This window comes from Falco peregrinus, chromosome 2, assembly GCF_023634155.1.
Source record: "Falco peregrinus isolate bFalPer1 chromosome 2, bFalPer1.pri, whole genome shotgun sequence".
Lineage (NCBI taxonomy): Eukaryota > Metazoa > Chordata > Aves > Falconiformes > Falconidae > Falco > Falco peregrinus.
Genome location: NC_073722.1, coordinates 109,097,725 through 109,119,768, shown reverse-complemented (window position 1 = coordinate 109,119,768; position 22,044 = coordinate 109,097,725). Strand labels below are relative to the sequence as shown.

The window sequence follows — 22,044 nt, the reverse complement described above, 5'->3', positions numbered from 1 at the left end:
ATGCACTGCTGCAACTCAGGCCTGAACTCCTCACCATTTTCCTCAACTCATGTAGCAGGCCAGACAAAAAATGTCCTTTTATTTGTCTGCTAGTAAATGTCTATCCTTTGCTTGTTCTGATCTGTCTTCAGTTGTTAAAAACTTATTCCCATAAAAGATTCTATACAGTAAAACAATCATCACTCCCCAAAAAAAGAGCATAGTTTGAATACATTTTTGCTGTATTCAATATTCACAAATTCTCTTGATACTATTTGACCGCATACTTACCCCCATTCTTTGCTTAGCTGGCTGATCTGATCAACAACTATGCTCTCTTGGATTTGGTACAGCGATACTGCAGAAGTACACAGGTCTGGGTTTCCTCCTCGTACTGCTGTCAGATCCAGAACACATTCTGTAAATGTCAGCATCATATTTAGATGACGCAGTGTATCTGTATGTTCTCTCTGTCAGAGGGAAAGATGACAAGAATTTTGCCTTACCAGCTTATAATGGCTAAGAAGTACACTTAAACTCTTGCTAATCATTTGAGGATTTCTTGGTATGTTCATTCAATGCAGAAATCACATTTTATTAGAGCCAGCACTAGGGACTACAGAGCCAAATAGGTCCAAACAGATCAACAGATATTAATTTGTTCTCTCTTCATTAATGATTTCAAGATACTGTCGCTTATACTTAAGTCTTTAAACAAAGCCAAAGGAATTGGGACATGGAGTTCTATGTTTGCTGAAACTTAAGCAACTAAAGGAATCACAAGTGGGACATATTACTTATTATATTATCAGCAACCCAAAAGTATGCTCGGCACTTGTATGAGAAGCTAGGAGGAATATTTGGCTTTTATTACATAACAGACTTGATATCTACAAGAGAACCGATCTAAACCTTCATACCTATCTGCTACACTCTAATTTACACTTAGATCTAGAATTACATTGCGTTAAAAGGTGGCTGTTGCCAAAGTGTACCATTTAAACTAAACAACTTCAGTTGGAGCAAACAACTCACAGCTTGGTGACTAAGATACTACATGCATAATCTCTGCTGCAAAAAAAAAGTTAGCTTTCAAAACTAACCAAAAACTCAACTAATCAAAAAATCTTAGCCATATTTATAATCTTTTCATTAGTGATGCTGGTCTAAATACATTTTAAACTCTATCTGTGGGAAGAATATAGTGTACTGTCAAACATTCATGTTATAACATTCAATAGGGATCCAAACACTTTGCAGCAAGATGCGAATGAGAAAACAGAACAGCAATCTGTCTTGAGAAATTTACAGTCCAAGGATAGCATTTTGGTAAAAGACCACCCCAATTTGTGTTTATGAAGTGTCACTCCTCCACACGTTTTATAAAAATATAGGACACTCTTCCCACAAGTAGGATTTAATGTCATCCACTGACTCTGAAAAAGCAGTTAAAAACAATGCCCAGAGGGATATTGCTACTGTCAGCACCCACATCCAGAGACTTGACATTAAAACAGAGGCCTCTTTGGAAGGCTCTGGTGAACAAAAGCAGTTGTTCCTTTGGTTACCTATTCAAATACACGAAATGCCAGGAGTAACTACCAAAGAGAAATTGGCCATAATTGATACAGCAATATTTTCAAGATCTTAAAAAAGAGTATGTGAGACAGTGAAGAGGAAACTACAAAGTGCACTGAGCAGTCCTGTTTTTACCATGTCTCTGTCTTAGCAGCATTATACATTATAAAACATTAAATTATTTTTTTCTATACCTCCATTAAAGTTTCCTCAGGCAATTCAGGAGCTTCAAAAGTGATAAAGCCCTCTAAGCTGGGAGGCGAAGTACCATAAGGCATGTACTTCAGACTCGGAGCTGCCTCGGCTCCCGGAGGAGAAGAACCCATATAAATACCAGGAGGAGAGCCCATATATACACGGCCACTAGTAGAGCAGAGAGACCCTCCAGAACTGTTTGATCCAACTACAAGAAAAATAACACACACATTCAGTCTAATAGGTTGTTCCACCTTGCAGCGCTGGGGCTGCAGATGATAGCAAATGACAAATCAGTAGTCATCACAGATTCACTCTTGGGAGGCTCTCCTCGTTCCTCGCACCACTCTGTAGAGAATGCAAAGGCCTACACCATAATGAACAGTGACGATTCATAAGACAGATTCTGGGAAATGGCTGACAAGGATTCCAAGGCAGAGTCCAACAGTACAGACCAAAGGTTGTGCTATAGCTCATAAAAGCACGCTGCTGCAGACTTCTGCTCATCCTGAGCAAATGAAGGCCTTCACCTTGAGATCTTTGATATCTGGTAACATAGACAACATGCTGAACTGCAGTCAGCTCACACCCCTCGTGTGCTGTGTCTGGTACCATTCACAGCAGCAGGCAAAAATGCAGCATCAGAAGTCTAACTTTTCCTCTCCACCTTTGTCACAGATTTATACCCCCTGTGGTGGAGTAAAGCTGTGTACACAGCATGCTACACACCACTGTATTGTAAGTCTGTGCCTCTGGCCCTCTCTTTAGGAGAGAAAAGGCAGAAGTTATCTGATATTAATCTCTGCTTTACAGAGTACTGTATGGATTAGAGGACCTGCTGTACAAGGCAATAGTCAGGTTACTTGCCCAAGAAGCGGGCAAGCCTAAATACTGCGTTTGAGAACAGTCCATAGTTGTTATGAAAGACTTACCTGAGGTGGTTCTTGTTCTGAGGACCATATGGGTGCAGGTAGGAGGGGTGGCACTGCTTGGAGGGGACCCAACAGTAAACATGACAGCCCGAGAACTTGCCCCACCTCCCATAGAAGGAGGTGCCATTGCAATTCCATAGGCACCCGCTGGAGCTGGAAGAGATGATTTCAGCAAATTAGTCCCTATTACATATATTTGTACCAGTAAGTAATTATATGCAGCAAACTGGAGCACTGCAACACAACATGCTTTGATGTAGCTCCAAGACTTGGACTATTTTGAAGTTCTGAGAGCAAATAAACCAAGCTGAGCGGACAGCCTTGGCGACACGTGAAAAGAGTCAAGATGCAGTCTGCACATATCTTTTTGCTTTCAATCTCTCCCTGTTCTACTCTCACCTAGAAAAGAGCAACAGAGGCTCTCTCTAAGAGCCTGTGGACAACTCGAGTCCTGCACCAAAAGATACAACAGAAAAATTATAAAGGCAGACTATGACAGATCTGGAGGCTAAAGACCAGCCCTGCCTGCAGAACTCATTCCATCTGCTGAAAAATGAGGTGGGAATTTCTGGTGGCCACTTGTAGCAAGAAGCAAGCTGGGGAAGGGAGGAGTAAAAAAAAAACCAACAAAAAACCAACAAAGAAACACTGACCCAGAATTACATAAACTGGCTTTCATATGAGAACAAGGTGGAATTAGGAAATGAAACAGCCACAAATGTTGTATTAAAAATAAAACCAAACCAAAAAAAATCCAACACCCCCTAGCCAGTATAGGCAGCTGAAATATTTCTGTGTTTAGCACAGAAATAGATATTTTCCTGTCTTGGGTATTTTTAAAGCTATGCTAAAGAAATGGAACATATTCCTTTAAAGATTAAAAGAAGCCTTCCGTACTGAGGCTAAAAATTGTCAGAACCAATTATCAAAGTTGGAAGCAGAACTGTATGTAGTTGGCACTCCATAAAAAAACCTAGCACAAGGAGACAGCTTGGATGCATCAATCTGTTCCTTACCTGTATCCATTGGTCGCTCTGTATTGAGGCTGTCTGTACTGCCTTGATATAACTGGCCGCCAAGGGTAGCCTTCACTTGTTGATCTGATAGCTTCCCAGTACTAACAGACCTGGAGAGAAAAACACAACAAAGTTCTTCAGTAAGATCTTCCTATCTAACTTGCAACTAAGGATGAATTTCAGATTCTTGGTATTTATTACAGAGAATTCTTCAACAGAAGTACAGAAAGTCTTGAAATTTTGCTGTTCATCATGGACCTACTGAAATAGAGCTAAACATAGAGCCCTTTATCTCTTAAAAATCTGTATTGCAAATTTTGGCACATAGATTTTCAAGAAAAAACTGAATGGGCTTCACAGAGGCAATGAAATTCCATATTCAGATAATCAAAACAAAAAAGGGAACTAGACAGCAACACAAAGCACTCCAGGAAGTCCATGCTATATGTGTACACAGTACAAAATGTTTCTCTTGTATACAACAAACCTCAGCATCTCCTTCACAGCTCACTTTTTGCATGCTCTTCCCTCCTCCAAGCTGCTGTGCACAACGTACATTCTTCTGCCACGTTACCTACCCAACTTTACAGGTTACGAATACTCCAGTGCCCACCTGCCAAATGTGGTTTTACTGTGCTGTTCTCCTCCCTGCTTTTCACCTCCTTGGGTTGAGTGGAAGTGCGTGAAATCCCTTGGGTCAGTGATGTCTTTAGGCTGCAGCGGGCCATCTACCAAGCCCTGGCGATTAGCCAGGGCCAGTAAATTCGAGGACGCTTGAGTTTTAGGTATTTTGAAAGGAGCCGTTGCCTTTAAGAGTCAAGACCAAGAATACACACAAAATCCAAAGTTAGAACCCCAAAATACTCTTGAGAATGGTTTCAGGCAGCGTGTTACCATTTCACATTTTACTGACAGCGGCAAACTTCACATACCTTAGTGGGAGAGCCAATGATCGTTGGTAACGGAGTTTTGAACAGCCAGTCTGAACTCCTAGGTGACGATCCCATATGTTTGGTAGGTGATGTTCCCAGGCTACCTGGCCTGCTTGGTTGCGGAGAATGACTGTATCCATACCCAGCATAGGATGGGCATACTGGGTCTGAATGCTGCTTTCTGAGCTTCTGCTTGTTTTGGTAAATATCTGTGAGAGTAGGAGCACTCTGCAACCTTGCTCCCATCAGAAGTGACTGTGGAGACTGAGATGGTGGTATTGGAGAACCTGTGGGGATGAAAAACAATGGACTAAAATTCTACTCGCACTACTTGGAAAACATATGAATGAAGCCCAAAATGCCAGACATCAACATTAAACTGAAAGGAGATGGGACTGCAAATATCGTGAGATATGTTTGATCATCAACTCACTAGATGGCAAGGAGAATGGATTTAGCTTGTTGGCTATTTGGACTAAGGCTACATTACACTGATGAGATGGTCAAACTGCCAAATAGGCAAGATTTCAGGGCGACAGCTGTACTGGCAGCTGCAGCACCTCTGGCAACCTGCACCAAGACAAATAAAGTGGTTGGATTCAGCAGGAATGGCATAACCAATACTGAAATTTCAAGTGCAGCCGCCAAGACTCTAGGTTGAATAGAGGCTCTCAAGTACTGGAATTATGTTCCTGCAAACAAGTGCATGAATGCAACATTGCATGTTAATGACTTGTTTTGTACGTAATGACTTCATTTGCAGACACAAAAGGCAGCTCATCTCATGGTTCCTGCCAGAAAACTAGGTACTAAAAAGAACCAAATTATTCAGATGGAACGGTTTGGGATCATTACTTTGGGCAGCCATTTACTTTCTAGTCTGACAGACTGAATTTTTTCAAAAGCTTACTATGTACAAAGGAAGTCCACACTCAAGCACGAGTGCAAAGTTTCTCCTGAAGCAAATGGAGACGGAAGAGCTATAAGCAGTCACTTAAACAGAGGGCTTTGGGGTAAGATCTCTTATGAACATCTCACCTACTCAAAGATGCCCTTCCTCTGTCAAAATAAGGAACCTGAAATTGAATGAAAATGGTCTCTTCCTTGTGATATTTTTACATCTCACAATGAGGAACTGTGCAAAGTTACAAACAGTACAGAAGACTTCAGCTTTATGACCACAGTTTCCCAGATAAAATGCTTATCTTTGTATCCTCAAAGAACTGATACTGAAGTGACAATTTCACTCACATTAAAAAAACAAAACAAAACAAAAACCAAGAGAAAGGCAAAACTGAAAATTAACCATAGTAACTAGGGTAAGTTTTTTAAGAGCTGGCCAAGACAATCTTCTGAGATAGGCTGTTTCACAAATGTATGCTCAAAAAACCATCACAAGCTTCTTGCAATTTGCTCACTAAAGTGCCCAGCTGTTAAGACACATCTTTCAACCTTTTTAAACCTATGCTTTTGCTAGTTAGATTTTGAATGTGAGCTACTTCACCCTCATTTCATTCTACTCCATTAAACATTATGTTTTAGAATAGCCTTTCTGCCTGCAGCTCCAACAGAGGGATCAAGTCTATTTCTCATTAACTTCCCAGCCAAGAATTTACTTGGTTTGAAATCCCTCTGCTCGTCTGTCTCATAGCATTGAAAGCCCCCACCCGTTGTTTCAGAAACTAGTCTTGAATCTCACTGGTTACTGTTCTAGTGTCATTGCCACCACAGGGAAGTCTTCTGAATTAGAAGCTACATCACAACTCTGTTCCAACAACATCTTCAGTCCTTAGAAAAATCTCAGTACAGCTGACCTCACTTCACCCAGAAATGAAAGACAGCTTCCCATACCCATTTAAATGCTGAGAAACAGACTTGCTGCAATTTGTGGTATTTTACAAATAGAAATACCACTGCACCCATTTGAAATTAAGACATAAAGTCAAGTAGGGAAAGAACACAGGAAACAGATGAAGAATTGAAACATTAAAAACCCTTACAGCCATCAAAACAGCACTGTGGTATGTTACAAGTCAGTTGGACACTGGCAGAAGGCACTAAACCAAGAGCCCTATAATATTCTATCCAAAGAAAAGATGCGACAAGAAAAGCATACACACTGCTTTGTATTTTCTTCACACACATCCTTTTTTAAGAGAAGGGACTACTTCAGATCTGAGGATTCATTCATTCCTTATCTTTTGTTAAGACTGCCAATAGCACAGCAATTGTGAAGGCAATTTTTGAGACACGCCATAGAACTTATTTCATATGGATGAAACCATTCCCAGATATTTGAAATATGCCTACTCCAAAAAATAAAGGCTCTATCATCTCCAGATGATTTTGGGAAGTATTTAAATAGGGGAAAAACCCACACTGCAGTTTCAACACCACCTCATAGAAAGTCAAAATAAAAAGTATAATTTGTATTTTAGTTAAAAAAGAAAATGCACCCAAAATGTGATAGAACAAAAGAACATGCTGCTGAATTGCATATTTTTATACCCAATACTTCTGGCATTACAGTGTGATTCCATCTTTAACAGTCTCAGAATGTTTTCAAGTCCTATTCCTCCCTGATCACTCCCCGCCCCCCCCGCTGGCATGCCATAATAATTTATGACTTGCAAAGCTTACTGAATGCTTAGCAACGCTAACATCAGATCCCAGTCAATTTCCTAAGGGAATGATGAAAACGTGTTGCATGCTGTACACTGGTAGTTCTTCCTCCTTTTTCTGAGGACTGGCATGACAGAGCTAATCTATCAAAACCAGATTCTGAGAAGCACGTTACTACCATTCATTACAATCCATCCACTTCCATCCCTGTTTAAAGACAGGCATTATCAGAGTTGCTTTTTTGTCTTGAGAAAAATAAGCTTCAATTGCTGTCTTATTGTGTAGGGAATTAGTTATGGGAAAGGCATCTTGATACAGCCACAACTGGGCTAGGTTTCTACACAAACTCTGTGCACCACTTACCCAGGGTCTCCTATTAACCCATACTAAGGCAGTGTTGGCTCTCCTCCCCTTCACAAAACACTGTAGAAGATTTATCAAAATACTACTGGTTGCATTGTCCAAAGTCACTCACCTGAGAAGTTTCTACTCCTTGAATCATGTCCTTGAAGTTGTCCACAACAACAGTGTCCAAGCTGCTCAGGTATGGTTCCAACTACGCAAACAAAATCAAAATGTGAATTTAAACTTTATACTTCACCTACAAATGAAGGTAAAGCAAAATAAAACCTAGTTAGTTTGATTCTGTGTGTCATTTACCAGAAATTATTTCTGCGAATATGACCTATTTGGGGAGATTTTGGTTAAGATAATTTCAAGCAAGAATTAGTGTTCTGAATTACTGCTCCAGATAAACACTTTCTAATTGCTAAGAATTTATGGGCTTACCTAGTGGTGAAGGAGAATACGGTCTAGAAGATCCTGTGGATAACCTGCGCCCAACACCCTGTGCAGTGTCAGCTGGTACTGGAGAACAGGAGCCCATCTTCATGAAGCCCATCGGGCTAGTATTTGAGCGTCTCACAACTCCAGCTCTAACAAGGTGAAAAGAATGGTTACACACACACACTATAATAACAGTGGTTCCTTGAAATAAGCTCCAGAATCTCCTAAGGAGGATAATGATCAGTTAAAGAAAATACTGGTATTTAAAGAGAAAGCTATGACACTGAAGCTTATTAAGCTAATAACTTAAGCTAAGCTTCCCATACCGAAAACAAGCAAGATTTAGTTCCCTTTGTTCACGTTGACTTTTTAACTTTCAACACTATAATAGTCTGTTAACTGGAGAAAATTGAAAGGGATAACCCTTAGTACACAGAGGATTCCTAATATTCTAACAACTTTATCATTAAATTTTTAATTTCACAATCAAGTGAAATGTATTGCTGTGAATGCCCGTTTTTATGTCAACAAAGCTTATGACAAAGTTTTCACACTGGGTCTGGTATACAGGTCAGATAACTGAAAAAAGATTAAGGGAAAGGCATTTCCCCAGGTATAGCAACTATTATAAAATCAAAGATCCTGGGAAAAAAATGCAAGGAACCACAGCGTTTGTTTTTGTAAAGATCTCCCGAGTTTTGAGTAGTCTGTTTCTGAGTCTGACCTTCACCATCCTGATCCACAAGTCAGAGAATAAATCTGGCACACTAGAGCTTTGTAATAAAACAAGCTAGTTAACTAACAAGCCAAAAATTGTTTCCTTGATATTCTACAGAACAATGCATTCATCTCATCACTACATGTGTGAAAACAAACCATAACTTATTACTGACTTTCTAGTTTATGATGTAGTGCCATATAATACACAAAGAGAACTAAAAAGAGCAAGATTTCATCTTTTTACCTTCTTGGGTTGCATCTGAGTGAAAGAACAAGCTCATTTTGTTTTCATGGAAATTTCAAGTGCCCATCCAACAATCTTGAGATTGTGAAGTACTACTATTTGTTACCATTAAAATGCCTCTTTAGTATGTTTTTGTGCAGAAAAAAAATGACATCAGCAAGAAGACACGGACATCTGTCAGGGTACAAACACAAACTAGAACAAAGAAAAAGAAGTTTAAAAACCTCAAAGTCACCTTGGTGATCCGTGGGGGTTTGACACGGGGCTGGCAGTAGAGGAGAGGTTCTGTTCTATGCGCTGGTAATTCCGTAGCTGAGTGGGAACTGGGATAGGTGCCGTTTCGCTGCGGGGGGATACCGAAGGCTGGCAATGCCTGAAGTTGGAAAGTATGGAGACAGGAGATGAATATAGGTAGACAGGTCTCTCTCCAAATTGTACCACTCTTGAAATTTCAGGGAAATCTAGGAAACAGGCAAATAAGCTGCTCCTGCACTCCTTGCATGCAATATGATCTTAGCTTGTCCTAATCTAGCTCTAACACTTAACAGCAGGAGATCAGGAACTATTCGTTAGTACCTACCTTTCTTACACTGGCTAGTATCTGATGGAGCTGAGAGTGCAGTACTAGCTGAAGCACTTCGTCACGCATCACAGTGATCTACAGATCCCTCTGGCTTCCTGCCAATTAGCCCGCTCTGTTTACCACGCTTCAAAATAGCGTTCTAGGAAAACCCACTGCGCTAAGAACAGGAAGTTCAGCGGCAGGGCTGGAATGTGTACAAAAGCCACTAAAGCACAGAGATATCCCAAGAGACACCGTGAACTTGCAAAAGGAAAACATGTTATGTAACCAACCCCTGACAAAATGACCAAAACCACACACCTGAACATTAATCCACAGACGCAAGCTACAGATTAGCATTACCCAAGTTCAACTGGAGTGTCAGTGACCAGGCTTACCTCAACGCACTATCTGATAAGGGAATCAAACCACTGCAACGTAATCAGTTACCGATGCTTTTAAAGGAAGACAGAATTCAATGGAATGAATTTCAAAGGAACGGGCTTTTTGGAAGATAATCGGTTCAGTATCTGGTCCTTTATTGACCACCTCTTCACAGAAAGAGGATAAATTCTTGCGGGAAATGTGAAAAGTGTTCTATCACAAACTTTAGAAAACAAGCAGCCCCAGCACCTGCTGCACAGCTACAGCTGAACAGAAATCTGGGTTTCTGGCTGTCTTTTGAGAATTAAATACTACCTCCTAATATGCATAGAACTTCCTTAGCAAAAGAAGGAAGTTTGTCCTTTTATTACCACCTAGTTTCTAGATACAATACATATGTGTGCAGAGCTGTGTGCAAATCTTGTTTCTCTGAGATCCAGAGAATAAAATTAGCAATTAACCACAGGAGAATGAACTGTCTCTACCTATTCTTCCCATTCTGGCTGGAGCCTGAAAAGTGTTTCAGGTTCTTCTACTTGACATAAAGCAGCTAACTATGAGTACAATTCATTCAGTTTGATCAGCTAATCAGAAAAATTAACTGTTTCATAGGGTATAACCTTTTGTAAAAAAAAAAAATATCACACACAACAAAAGAACATTTCTCAGGAAATAAAAAACCAAAATCCAAAAGTAGCCTCTTGTAGACTATCAGACACACACTCTGCTTCCTTCAGACCGTGCCCCAAGCAGCCAGTTAGTGACTAAATTTACTCAACCAATAACTAAACCATTATAGTACAAACACTGAAAGTGTGAACAGTAGACACCTGTTTCTAATCACACGACCGTTTAGCTCTTAACTTAGCAATGTACAGATACCATAACCAGCATATTTTCATAAAACAAGCAACTCTAAGAACTGTGACACCTGGCACAATTTAAAATAGGAAATTACAGTGTATGTTGTACATGGCCAATCCAGAGAAAATGGATGTTGACAGACAACCATCCCCATTATCTGCCCTTAAGCATAAGAGGTAAGACCAAAGCTGTATTGATAGCCCATGTCAGCAGATTACAGAAACTGCACAAAGATCAGCACAAAGTAGCAATCTTTTCTTGTGACAAGCATTTCTAAACAAATAATGCTGACTTGCAGCCCTGTAGTATTAACATAAGCCAAAAATACACCGAACATAATAGCTTTATTCCACATTTAGCCACTCATCCTCTTTCTATTTGTACTGAAAACATGAAATTCATTGCTTGGTCAAATGGCAAATCTAACCCTTTTGTTTAGATATTACATGTGTAGTTAAACAGCATGATTATGCTTTACATTTTCCAATACAATACAGGAAATATTTCAGCCACCACTAATGAATATCAGTTCTATTTCAAACCAGCAGAAACTTAGTCTACAACCATGCGGAAGAAAGAGGACTTACTAACAGTCCTGCTGATGGAAAAGCTGCAATACATGTTTAGTTCTTTCATGTGGCTTCTTTGGTATCTTGTGAGACACAAAACACAAAATTCACAGTAACTGCTTGCACAGAAGCCACACCCAGCTACCAGCCACGAGACACAAATCCATAGCAATCTGGGCTTTTTAAGTTCCTCTTTCTCTCACAACTTTTTAAAATGCATACTGCATTCAACAACTTGATTTACTAAATGAAGACTCTGTTGTGCTTCCTAACACCAAAAAGGCCAAGCCAGTTATGTCTCTGAAGTTTCTGTTTTCAACCAATTCAAAATTTAAACAGAAGAATGCTCTTCTTCCTTAAGAAAATCTTGCAGATATGCATCAGAGCCAGAAGTTAGCTATGCAACCGTCAACCATTAGAATGCATAAAGTGTAGAGAGCCTGAAAAAAGCAAGTCTAGCTTCTACTTCAGTTTCCAGTAGTCATTCACTACTAAAAACCCCCGAAGATATAGTAGCAGAGAACCTTTCTATAAGATAGGAAATACTAAGCTTACAGCACACACCTGTTAGCTGTGCCAGAAGTAGTACTTCGAGAAGAGGCTGAGGATGGTTTCTGTACAGTTCCTGAGCTTCCAGAAATAGTTAACGGCGACTGCCTGTGAAAGCAAAAACCACTGTCAAAAGACAGGTCTTCACATCAAAGAAACTATCTACTTTGCAGCAAAAGTTTATGAATTTGAGCTGTTTACATATTGCTATTAAATTCAACTTGGCATATTAATCTTTAAGAAAGTCCACACACCTATGTAAACGCATCACTGCCAAAACCCCAGCAACCCCTTCTACAGCTGCAGCATCAATTTTAGAACATGAGACTTCTTTTGGATAAAGCTCAGCACACCTACCCGCCACACATCAAGAACTCGCTGGAAGCCCGCCTGCCAGCTGCTCCCAATGGCATATCATCTACAGTAAGCAGAAGAACACATTGAAAATCAAAGTCATGAAGCAGAACCTTAAAAAAAATATCTCAAATATTACTGTTGTAGAAATAAGCACTTCTGGCAAACTTCTGTCAACATGTAAAAGTTTTCCACAAACTGTTTTTTGTATGAAAATACCTCAAACATGACCACCAACAGAAATGTAACTGTGGAAGGCAATTCTTTAGCAGGTTTTTTTGTTGTTTGTTTTTGATGGGGTTTTTTTGCTATACTAATTATGATAATTTTGAAATAAAATCCTTTGTTTAAGAGTACAAGGCATCAGCATTGGGAAATTTATAATAAAGAATGCCAGAAGCCCTTCAGAGATCAACGCATTAATTTAGTCAAATATTTAACATGAGTTGGTGACATATAGAAAATGGCTGACTAGCTTCTTAGTGGCAATTCAGATTTGGATAATGTCATAAAGTGGCAGCATGCAATATGCAAGTCTTTCTATTTTTAAGTCTGGTCTGATGCCTTACCTTTCATGTTAAACATTTTTTATGTTTTTACTTGCTGTTGTTAATTATCTAAAGCTCTACAGCATGGACTATAGATGCTCAGTTAGTCTGGAGGTAGCCAAGAGCCTGCTTCCACTAAGAGAATCCCTGGGCTTCTTATCAGCAATTGTTTACAACTGACTTTTCTTCTACTGCCAAACCCCAATACTTTCCATGACTTTAAATGCCCATGGTATCTTTGGCTTATCTGGCTACTCAGTTGAAGGTGATAACGTTCCAGACAGACATGCAAGTGTACCAAACAGTCTCCCTTCAAGGAATAATCAAACTAAAGAAATCAGTTCCAATGTGAATTAAGACACATTTAGAGAAAAAGAGCCAAAGAATAACAAGGTGTAAAGGTATGTTGCAAGTGGAAAGTATTTTAAAATGTAAAAATAAGGAAGGTTCTTACATGAGTGGTCTGAAGAGATATTGTGTGGGACAAGAACAAAGTCATCTGTGTCACAAGAGGAGTTCTTGCTACTGGTACTGGCAGAGTCTTTAGAGACTTGGAGATAGTTAGGAGGACCCAATGGAGGTGAAGACAAATTTTCTTCTTGAATATGCTGCATGTCTGGCAGAGACTGGGGGGTAGGGTAGGGGTGGGGGGTTGTTGGTAGAAAAAAGGAAGTAAAAAAAAAAAAAGCCACATTGTAAAACCAGCGATTCAGAATATAGAATTGCTCTTTTAACTATGAAGTTTCTAAAGTAAGAATCATCACTACCTTTGACACACAAAAATACTCCCATCAACAAAAAAACAAACAACCAAAATACAGCCCAAGATTTAAGTATTTAGAAATATAAAATGTATTTGAATTCAGACATTTCAAATACTGGATAACCTTGCAGTTTCAATTTAGACAGTCCTATATTAAATAGGCTGTGAATGTAAACAATTGTAATTCATTCAATCATTCCACGCACATCTTCTAAATACCACATAAAATTAAAGTCATCAGTTCGTATCCGTATAAGGGACCTTAACCAAGAAGGCCAATACAAAAATTACCTGTAACACTCGCTATATTGCAAACCATACTAGCACATCTAAAAGATTTGCCACTCTAGCATCTGATATGTATTTTTTTTCTTTCACAAAAAAGAAAAACAACAAAAACCCACAAAGTACAACACAAGGAGCAAGAGAGAACCAAAATGTTAATGGTACTCCTCTAGCAAAAGACAGGGGCATTCCTTGCTCTGTGCTCTTAAACATGACAGTTTTCACCGTTCAAGTACTGAAAGATCTAAATTTCAGTAAATCTTGGCTAAACATTACAGAAAATACTTTCCAGAGATTGTTCTGTAAATTGGAGAACTTACTGGAGGAGAAGCAAAACGGCATGAAGGAGAGCTACCACAGGAACTGCCAGAGACTGAGCCTGCATATGTGGGTACTGGTACAGGACAAGCTAGAAGGAGAAAAAAAATAATGGGACTAAGATTTTGCAAGGCTGAGTTTCCAACAAACTCATTTCCTTGCTGCTTTTCATTCATGAACTCTTACACAACTGAGAAGCACAGCACATCCTTAAACACACAAGGGTATTTAAGTTCAATTGAAATGTCAAAGGAACTAGTAAATAAGTATCACATTTCAGTCTAGCATAATACAAAAAAGATTCAACATCTAGGCTTACAATAGAGCACAACAACAGTCAGACTCAGGAACAGATCTCATAAACACTTAGTGTGGTATCTGGCAGATCTTTCTCCCTTCCAGTCCCCAACATTCATCATTCACACAAATAAGTGGAAAAACTAAACTACTTACATTTTTTGACTGTTGAAATCTGATCCAGGAAAGGGTGGTTGAAAAATGCTTCTGTAGAACAAGGAACAACAACCATTGTGAGTAAACGTACAAATGACATAGAATTTACAGACTATATTGCAGATGGCAATAAATGGTTGCCTTCCCAGAATCAATATTTCAGAGCCAGAGGGTGAAAAGCTTATAAAAGATTGAAGTCTTCTATGTTATATGTTGCTATAGTATTTGGAAAGGAAGCAAAAATCAATTTAATAACTTCAAACAACAGACAGCAAGGCAAATCAGACTGAATTACCGAAGGACATTTTATGACTGCACTTAAGGAACATGTACACAAGAAGCCTTCCTATACTTCTCATGAAATCATGTTCTCTGTGTTCAATATTGTACTATTTCAGTTTGAATTTGCTCTTCAAAATGATGAGCATCTCTCACATCAAATACTGAAAGTATTCTCATTTCTGCCTTGCTCAAGGACTGATGCTTATTTTTGAACCCATAAAGCTACTCCTTAGGTGGCCAAAAAATCGCAACAGACCAGCAGCCATTCTCCTTCCCACTTCCCACCAGCAGAACACAACCTGTGCAGCCGGTTCATAGCGTAATGCAGAATTAGACACAATTTCTTTAATGATTTCCTCAGTTAACTTGTTCTGTTACAATAGAAACATTGCATTTGTTGTAAATGGATATGCTAAGATGCATTTAATTGACTTGGCATAACCAGTTGGCTAGCAGTTTACATGGGAAGTTTTATTCTACAAGAAGCAACCTTCAGCTAGTTCAGGGAAGCTGAGGGTTGGTGGAAGCCAGCAGCTGAGCTTTGTGAACTTTACTGGGGAAAACCAATATTGTTCATCAGACCTAAGGAAATAACAAGGAAAAAAACTAAAAGAATCTGAGGCCTGCAGTATCTCCTCTTCCTTCAACAACACTTTCTTCCATGACCTGATAAGGAAGGGAGGTTAGCTGTAACGCAAGAACAATGTAATGATTAACTTCAACATGAGGATCAGGTGTTCCTGAGCTTTCGTACAACACCTGCTGTTCTACTTTATATTGCTGGAAGATCAACAAGATTTCCAATGCTATTTTTACTTTAACAACAGGCAACTGGGCTCAGTTGCACACTCTCCCTTTCACTCCCTTTGCTAAGCACATTCCAGAGCAGCCCCTTTGAGGCCCTTTAAGTGGCTCAGCCAAGGAAAACATGACTTTCATCACTACCATTCTGCTTTCTATTTTTCTTTCTAGCACAAATGCATTCTCCCACTACCACAGATGATACAATGAATCTCCCATGTTTGAAGAAACTGTAGGGGATCAGCACACCTAGAGTGTGAAGTGGAATCAATTACTCAAAGTCCACGTTTGTAATGTATTAATTCTTCTACACATAGATTTATATACTGACCTCTGAATACTGTCACTAATATCTGGGACATTTTACCCAATTATCATTATTTTTTTCTGGATATGACTTCTACTTAAGTTTTTACATACAGCAGTTAAATCAAGTTACATCAGTCACATCCACACACAAAGTGCCATGTCTGGTTCTCAGAAGAGAAACACCTTAATTATGCTAGTACTGATGTTTTAAATTCCAAATTGCTAAAACCAAGTTTGATATTTCTCGGAGCAAAACTCAGCAGGAATTTAAAATTTAAAAAAAAAAAAAAAAAAAAAAAAGGATGCAGCTATGAGAGAGTCTTGATCTTCAAGTAAAGAACTAAAACACCTTACAAATTGAATCGTTCTCTCTCCACAGCCTAACAGTCGTCTTATCACGAATATGCAAGGACCACTTGTGATGAATGAGTCAATTTGTGTATTTCAGTACTGCATCAAAACTAAGCTTGCATGCATAACGAGAGCGCAATGGGGAAGTCTCATTAAGCAGAAACAAAAATATAGCAGTCTGTCTTTGGGATGCAACTCGCCCTAGGATCTGAGCATCACAAGAGCTAATAGCTTATGGTGAGGAAAGCACTAGGTCTTATCTACAAAGAGCACGAAGAGACTTTAAGGTTTAGGCTCCTCCTCACCATTCCATAAACTCAATAGGTCACCTATCTTGTTGCTAAAACAAACCCCAGTAATAAAGCACATTGCTATTGATATAAAATAGTAACAATGAAAAAGATAATTGTATTTAGCTAAGTTAGCTTTAATTAACTAAAACTTTAAGATTAACATTTCCTGGCAGCTATGACAAAACTGCAATAACAAACAGTGCTACAAAATTTAAAACAACCAGCATGAATAACATGACATACAAGATGCAGCTAAGAACAACTAATTAAGATTTAACTTTTCAGTGGTCATTTTTTAAAAATGCTGTCTGAGTTTTCATTTAAAAAGAAGAAAAAAGCATTACTAATTTTGCAGTAATAGGTAACCAAAACCCCAGCAATAAAAAGGCTTTTTGAGACCAAAGAGAGTAAGTAACAGACAGTGACTTACAGTTAAGTACAAAGAACAACAAATTTAAACTTTATTCCTGACTAATTTTGAAGGGCCAACAGTTGCAGCCAGTTTGAATGATTCAATAGTACCAGTTTGAGGCCTTGAAATCTTAAGAACAATGTTCTGCAACAAAGATCTCCAGCTAAAGAGAAGCAGCCAAACACAGCAGTAATTTGAAGCCAAACAAGTTCACTTTTGTTAAGAGGGTATCCATATAGTTTGTACTAGGGTTTAACTTCCCAATTAATGCAAAATGCAAAACCCCCAGACATTGCAGTGATGTTTAACAGACGGCAAAATTCAGTCACTGCACATTTTAAAAATTCTAGGACTTAATGAAATACAAAGATACAACTGTTGTTCCAGTACTTTGTTATGTTTCTGCAGCCAACACTACATGGAGATCAGAGATGTCTGTTCCCAGTCTGACGCCTAAACACCAGTTAAAGCAAGAGAAATAAGACTGTGACATGAAATTTAAGGTATATCAGGTACCACTTTGTGGGCAAAAAAAGGCCACAATTGAAAGCAGTAAATTAATTTATATTTCATTATTCGTCAACAAAGTCATAATTTTTTGTGCACCACAATACTGACTGACAGCCATTATCTATTGATTTATTTTGGGTACTATACGTACTTTATGATAACTGAACAGAAAAAAGTACTTCACTTTTCATGTAATTGGCTGTAGACGAAAGGTCAAGACAGTTATTCCAGTCACTTGAATACAACCAGCACGGAAAGTCAAGAGAGCAAAAGGAAAAGTTACATACCAAAGTCCATTCTGTCTTTTTGGTTTCTCTGAAGCAAACCCAACAGCAGATCAGCCAGGTAAGCTGACGTTTCCCTAGGAATACTGCACACAAGAGGAAGTAAAACATGCATTACATTTAATGCATGCATTAAATAATGCATAGCACGTTAAATTTCAGGAAGTCAGCATTCTGCCACATCCCTCAATCTTCACTATACATGCTCGATAACCTTAGTACAGGACCCTTTCAACTCAGCAAGGCACAATGAAGGTAAGATGCAACATGAGTCACTGGTATCATACAACATCCTTGTTTATAGATAGCAACATCAAGTATTTTTATGAATCCCGGGCATTCCCAAAGATGAAAAAGCGTTCAGTCAACAAATGTAAGTGAGAGGAAAGGCACAGTGACATACCTAGGAATCAAATTCCTGTTCTTTTCATAAAACATTCTCAAATCTTGAGGACTATTGGCCTGTCAAATAAAAATGTACATTAATTAAAGTTCAGTTTCACGGAGAAAAGAGCTTTCGTACCTATGCACACATGCACAGAAAGGAGGGTTTTGCTTATGGGCCTGAAAGGAGAAAACCCCAAGCACAGCAGTGACTTCAGTACTGGGTATCGTTATATATTTCCCTGGGCTTGAACACACTGATCTCGTAGACCAAGCATAAGCAACTTCTCCCTTGGTATCCTCAAGTGATCTGGCCTTCAAAGCATCGACACTACACTCAGACATCACTACTTCTGTTTTCATGACTGGAAGGAAAAAGTCCTAGGAATTTCCATGAGACTAAAAAGTGGAAAAGGAAAAAAAAGTCTTACCTGAAAAGGTGGTTTTCCAACAAGACACTGATAAATCACAGTTCCTATGCTCCACAGGTCTGCTTTAGCATCATAGTGTTGAGACATAATCACTTCAGGGGCCTGGAACGAACAGCAAAATCTCAGAAGGGAAAAAAAAGAAGCAAAGCCACAGCCATACGAATTCTGCAGTTGTTCTGTCAGAGCAGTATAAACAGACTATACTAAGACAAAATGAACTTTTTAATCTGCATTACATGGCTTCTAACAGTTCTATCTAAAATGAAAGCTAGTTTCAAAACCACAGAAAACTGGAAAAGTTGATGTTCTAAAGAAAGCACCTAGTGATGGGCATGTATGGGGACAAGAGTTAAGTGTTATTTACTTGGTTTATGCAGCCCTCCTTGTGGATAAATAACTAAGCATTTCATAACGAATACCTTTATCACCATTTTACATATACAGAAACAAGACAAGGGAAAGGAAAGCGATCTTCCCATGATCATACAGCACAGTAGTGGTAGTGCCAAGGTCAGACAGTTCAGTGCTCAACTGGCTACCACACTACTTAGTAAAAATTAATGGCAATTAACTCAAAATTGTTTTCTTTAAAAAAAACCAAACAAACCCACATGTGAGATAATACATTAAATAACTAGAATGAAAACAAGTAGGTTTTTTAACTACTAGTGTAAAGTCTATATTTGATCACTTTTTATTTTCTATGAAACTGGGAAGGAGATAATGCCCCATTTCAGGAAAAAAAAACTTATGTAAGTGGGAATGAAACTACTTTGCAAAAAAAAAAATCAATGCTAAGATGTATTGTTTTTTAATTCTCTAAGATTTTTCCTCCCTGCAGCACAAAGAAATGTTCAATTTCTCTCTGATTTTAATAACCATGACCTCCAAATCACAAGAGAAAAAGGAGCCAGTAAAACTATGGAAAGGTGAATTGCATGCTGCCCCTAATACTTCTACAGCAACATTAGGCATTTGCCGATCTGCAGGCAGCAAATTACTTTGTTCTGGTAGGAGAATGTTTGCGATAAGCAGCATAATCTGAAATATACTGTCACTTACCATATACATAGGGGAACCACACAGAGTTGCAGCCATCATGTTGCTATGCAGATAACGAGCAAAACCAAAGTCAGCTATGTAAAGAAACACATTTGTCAATTAAAAGAAAGATAATTTTCAAATCTAGAAATTATCTGTCTCTTATTGAAAGCTGCTACAATTACTAGTTAGAGAGAAAAAGACAGGTATAACATATAGCCAGCTACACATAATAGTAAAATCTGTGTTACATGGAAAGAATAATGTATTATCTCCAAAATAGCAAGCCAAGAAACAGCAGTGGCATCATTTGCACAAACTACTGCTCAGCCATCTCTCCAGCTGCAGAGCATGCTGTCTGGCATCAGCAGGAAAGGATTAAAGTCAGTGGCTAAATATAAATGGTTCATTAAGAGTGATGAACATACAATCTGCTTCAGCAAAACCACATCAGGTAGAAGTTTAAGTCATCAAGTTTCAGATGCCTGAATTTTCCACATAGCATCCAAAACTATCAAATAAGGACAGCAAGAGAAGTTTTGTCTCCTCTGTGCTGTTCAGAAGATGGAGTTGGAAGAGATCTCAGATTCTGGTTGAGCAAAAGCATAGAGGGGGAAAAAAAAAAAAAGTCTTAAAAACAAGGTATTTCTAAATGGACACTTAACAGACAACAATGAGAGATTAAAACTCCCGAAGTGTCCTCTGAAGAAGAGTTTGGTAGTATCCGGAACAGTTGACATCTCTCCCCAGTTACAATGCCAACCCTCCTTCTGCCAAAAATAGGTCATAACCTACATTTCTAAACTTCTCAAATAACCCTTAGGAGGGTCTACCACAAAAAAAGCCAGCTGGAACTGTTACTGGAGTCTCACATGCACGTGGTTTTAAAATGAGCTAAAGGCTACTTGGAAGTTTCAAAGCTTACAGATTTATGTCTAATTAAAATAGTTTAATGCTAGAAACATAAGCTAAATAGGTTTCTTTTTTCTGCAGATTTAATCAGAAAGGTCTTTATGACTCAATCTTTTTTTAAACTGAGAATCTGCATTACAGCATGAAGCTCATCATTCTAGACCTACTGTCTGATTTGCATCAATTTAATACACATCATATCCAGTACAGCCTCTGCACTTCAACTACAAAGAAACTTCTGAGTAGGGAAACAATCCAACAGTGATGAATTACCTTTAGATCAAAGAAAAGCATATTTACCTATTTTGATGCGTATGCCGCTGACACTTGACTTCCTACGACTGGCATAAGACAACAAAATATTCTGTGGTTTAAGATCCCTATGAATGATTCCTTTGCTGTGCAGAATGCGCATAGCTGCTGCAATCTGCTGGAGGAACACTCGGATGGTATCTTCACTAAGAGTTCCTTTAGCTGGAAATAACATACACATTAGCAGATGAGAAAATAAGTATCATTATCTTTGGGCAAAAAGCAATAAAACACACAGTGATCAAATGCAAAAACAATGAAGACAACCAAATAACAGTGAATTGCATTCAGAACAATCCAATCTCCAATGTTTTTCTATGAATGTATATAGAGTCTCAACAACATACACATCTCCATGCTTTTAGGCTAGCTACAGTACTCTGAATTACCTGTTTTTACAGTAGTTTTTCAACTTGGTAGCACAATAATTGTAAAACTTCTCAATCCCCATTAAATCCTAAACTTCCTAAAAAGGCAAAGGAGCCAAGAAATAAAAGAACTTCACAGCTTAGAACATTAAATGTATTTACAATCATGTTACAACCTGGAGCTCTAAAATTTGTGCTTTAAATAAATTATAGGGATTGCAGATAACCATTCTGCTTAAAAATTTCATCCATGATAAAACTCATTTTGAAGGGAACAAATGACGATGTACTTTTGAAAGTTTTTTCAGAAGGTATTATCTCATTCTGCAGTCTGAAAAAGTACTAAATGCGGGAGCTTGATTACACTGTATACTTGTCTTCCCAGGGATTTTAACGGGAAGTACATTAGGCTTTTAATATACACAGTTACCATAACAATAGCTCTTCACAAAAAAGATTCCTTCAACATGCTGAGATACAAAGGCAAGTAGAAAAATATTTTCATCAAGAAAAATATGAAGATTAACATCTCTCCTCAAACTTTTTTTTTGTAATAAGAATCCATTTGTCATGAACTTCTGTGTTCACTTTGGACAAAGCCATGTTGAAGGGCAAAATCTCTTCTAAACCAGAACTGCCTCTTCGTAGAAAGCATTATTACATAAGTAATTCAGTATTTTTAAGTTCACATCTTGGAAAAA

General features: G+C 38.4%; 1 protein-coding gene across 1 annotated transcript in view; it reads right to left on the bottom strand.

Annotated features, from left to right (window-relative positions):
* The window catches only part of ULK2 (unc-51 like autophagy activating kinase 2), a 40,233-nt gene that overhangs the window by 4,280 nt on the left and 13,909 nt on the right, over positions 1 to 22,044 (bottom strand). The window contains exons 6-24 of the mRNA XM_027790945.2: positions 20,964 to 21,137; positions 19,773 to 19,846; positions 18,711 to 18,812; positions 18,299 to 18,357; positions 17,899 to 17,981; positions 14,654 to 14,704; positions 14,203 to 14,291; positions 13,289 to 13,460; positions 12,290 to 12,350; positions 11,948 to 12,040; positions 9,240 to 9,377; positions 8,044 to 8,189; positions 7,730 to 7,810; positions 4,633 to 4,919; positions 4,314 to 4,507; positions 3,701 to 3,810; positions 2,685 to 2,837; positions 1,752 to 1,960; positions 271 to 449 (exon numbers count right to left, since the gene is read on the bottom strand). Coding sequence (XP_027646746.1) covers positions 271 to 449; positions 1,752 to 1,960; positions 2,685 to 2,837; positions 3,701 to 3,810; positions 4,314 to 4,507; positions 4,633 to 4,919; positions 7,730 to 7,810; positions 8,044 to 8,189; positions 9,240 to 9,377; positions 11,948 to 12,040; positions 12,290 to 12,350; positions 13,289 to 13,460; positions 14,203 to 14,291; positions 14,654 to 14,704; positions 17,899 to 17,981; positions 18,299 to 18,357; positions 18,711 to 18,812; positions 19,773 to 19,846; positions 20,964 to 21,137 — 2,455 coding nt within the window. The remainder of the gene's footprint in view (positions 1 to 270; positions 450 to 1,751; positions 1,961 to 2,684; positions 2,838 to 3,700; positions 3,811 to 4,313; positions 4,508 to 4,632; positions 4,920 to 7,729; positions 7,811 to 8,043; positions 8,190 to 9,239; positions 9,378 to 11,947; positions 12,041 to 12,289; positions 12,351 to 13,288; positions 13,461 to 14,202; positions 14,292 to 14,653; positions 14,705 to 17,898; positions 17,982 to 18,298; positions 18,358 to 18,710; positions 18,813 to 19,772; positions 19,847 to 20,963; positions 21,138 to 22,044) is intronic.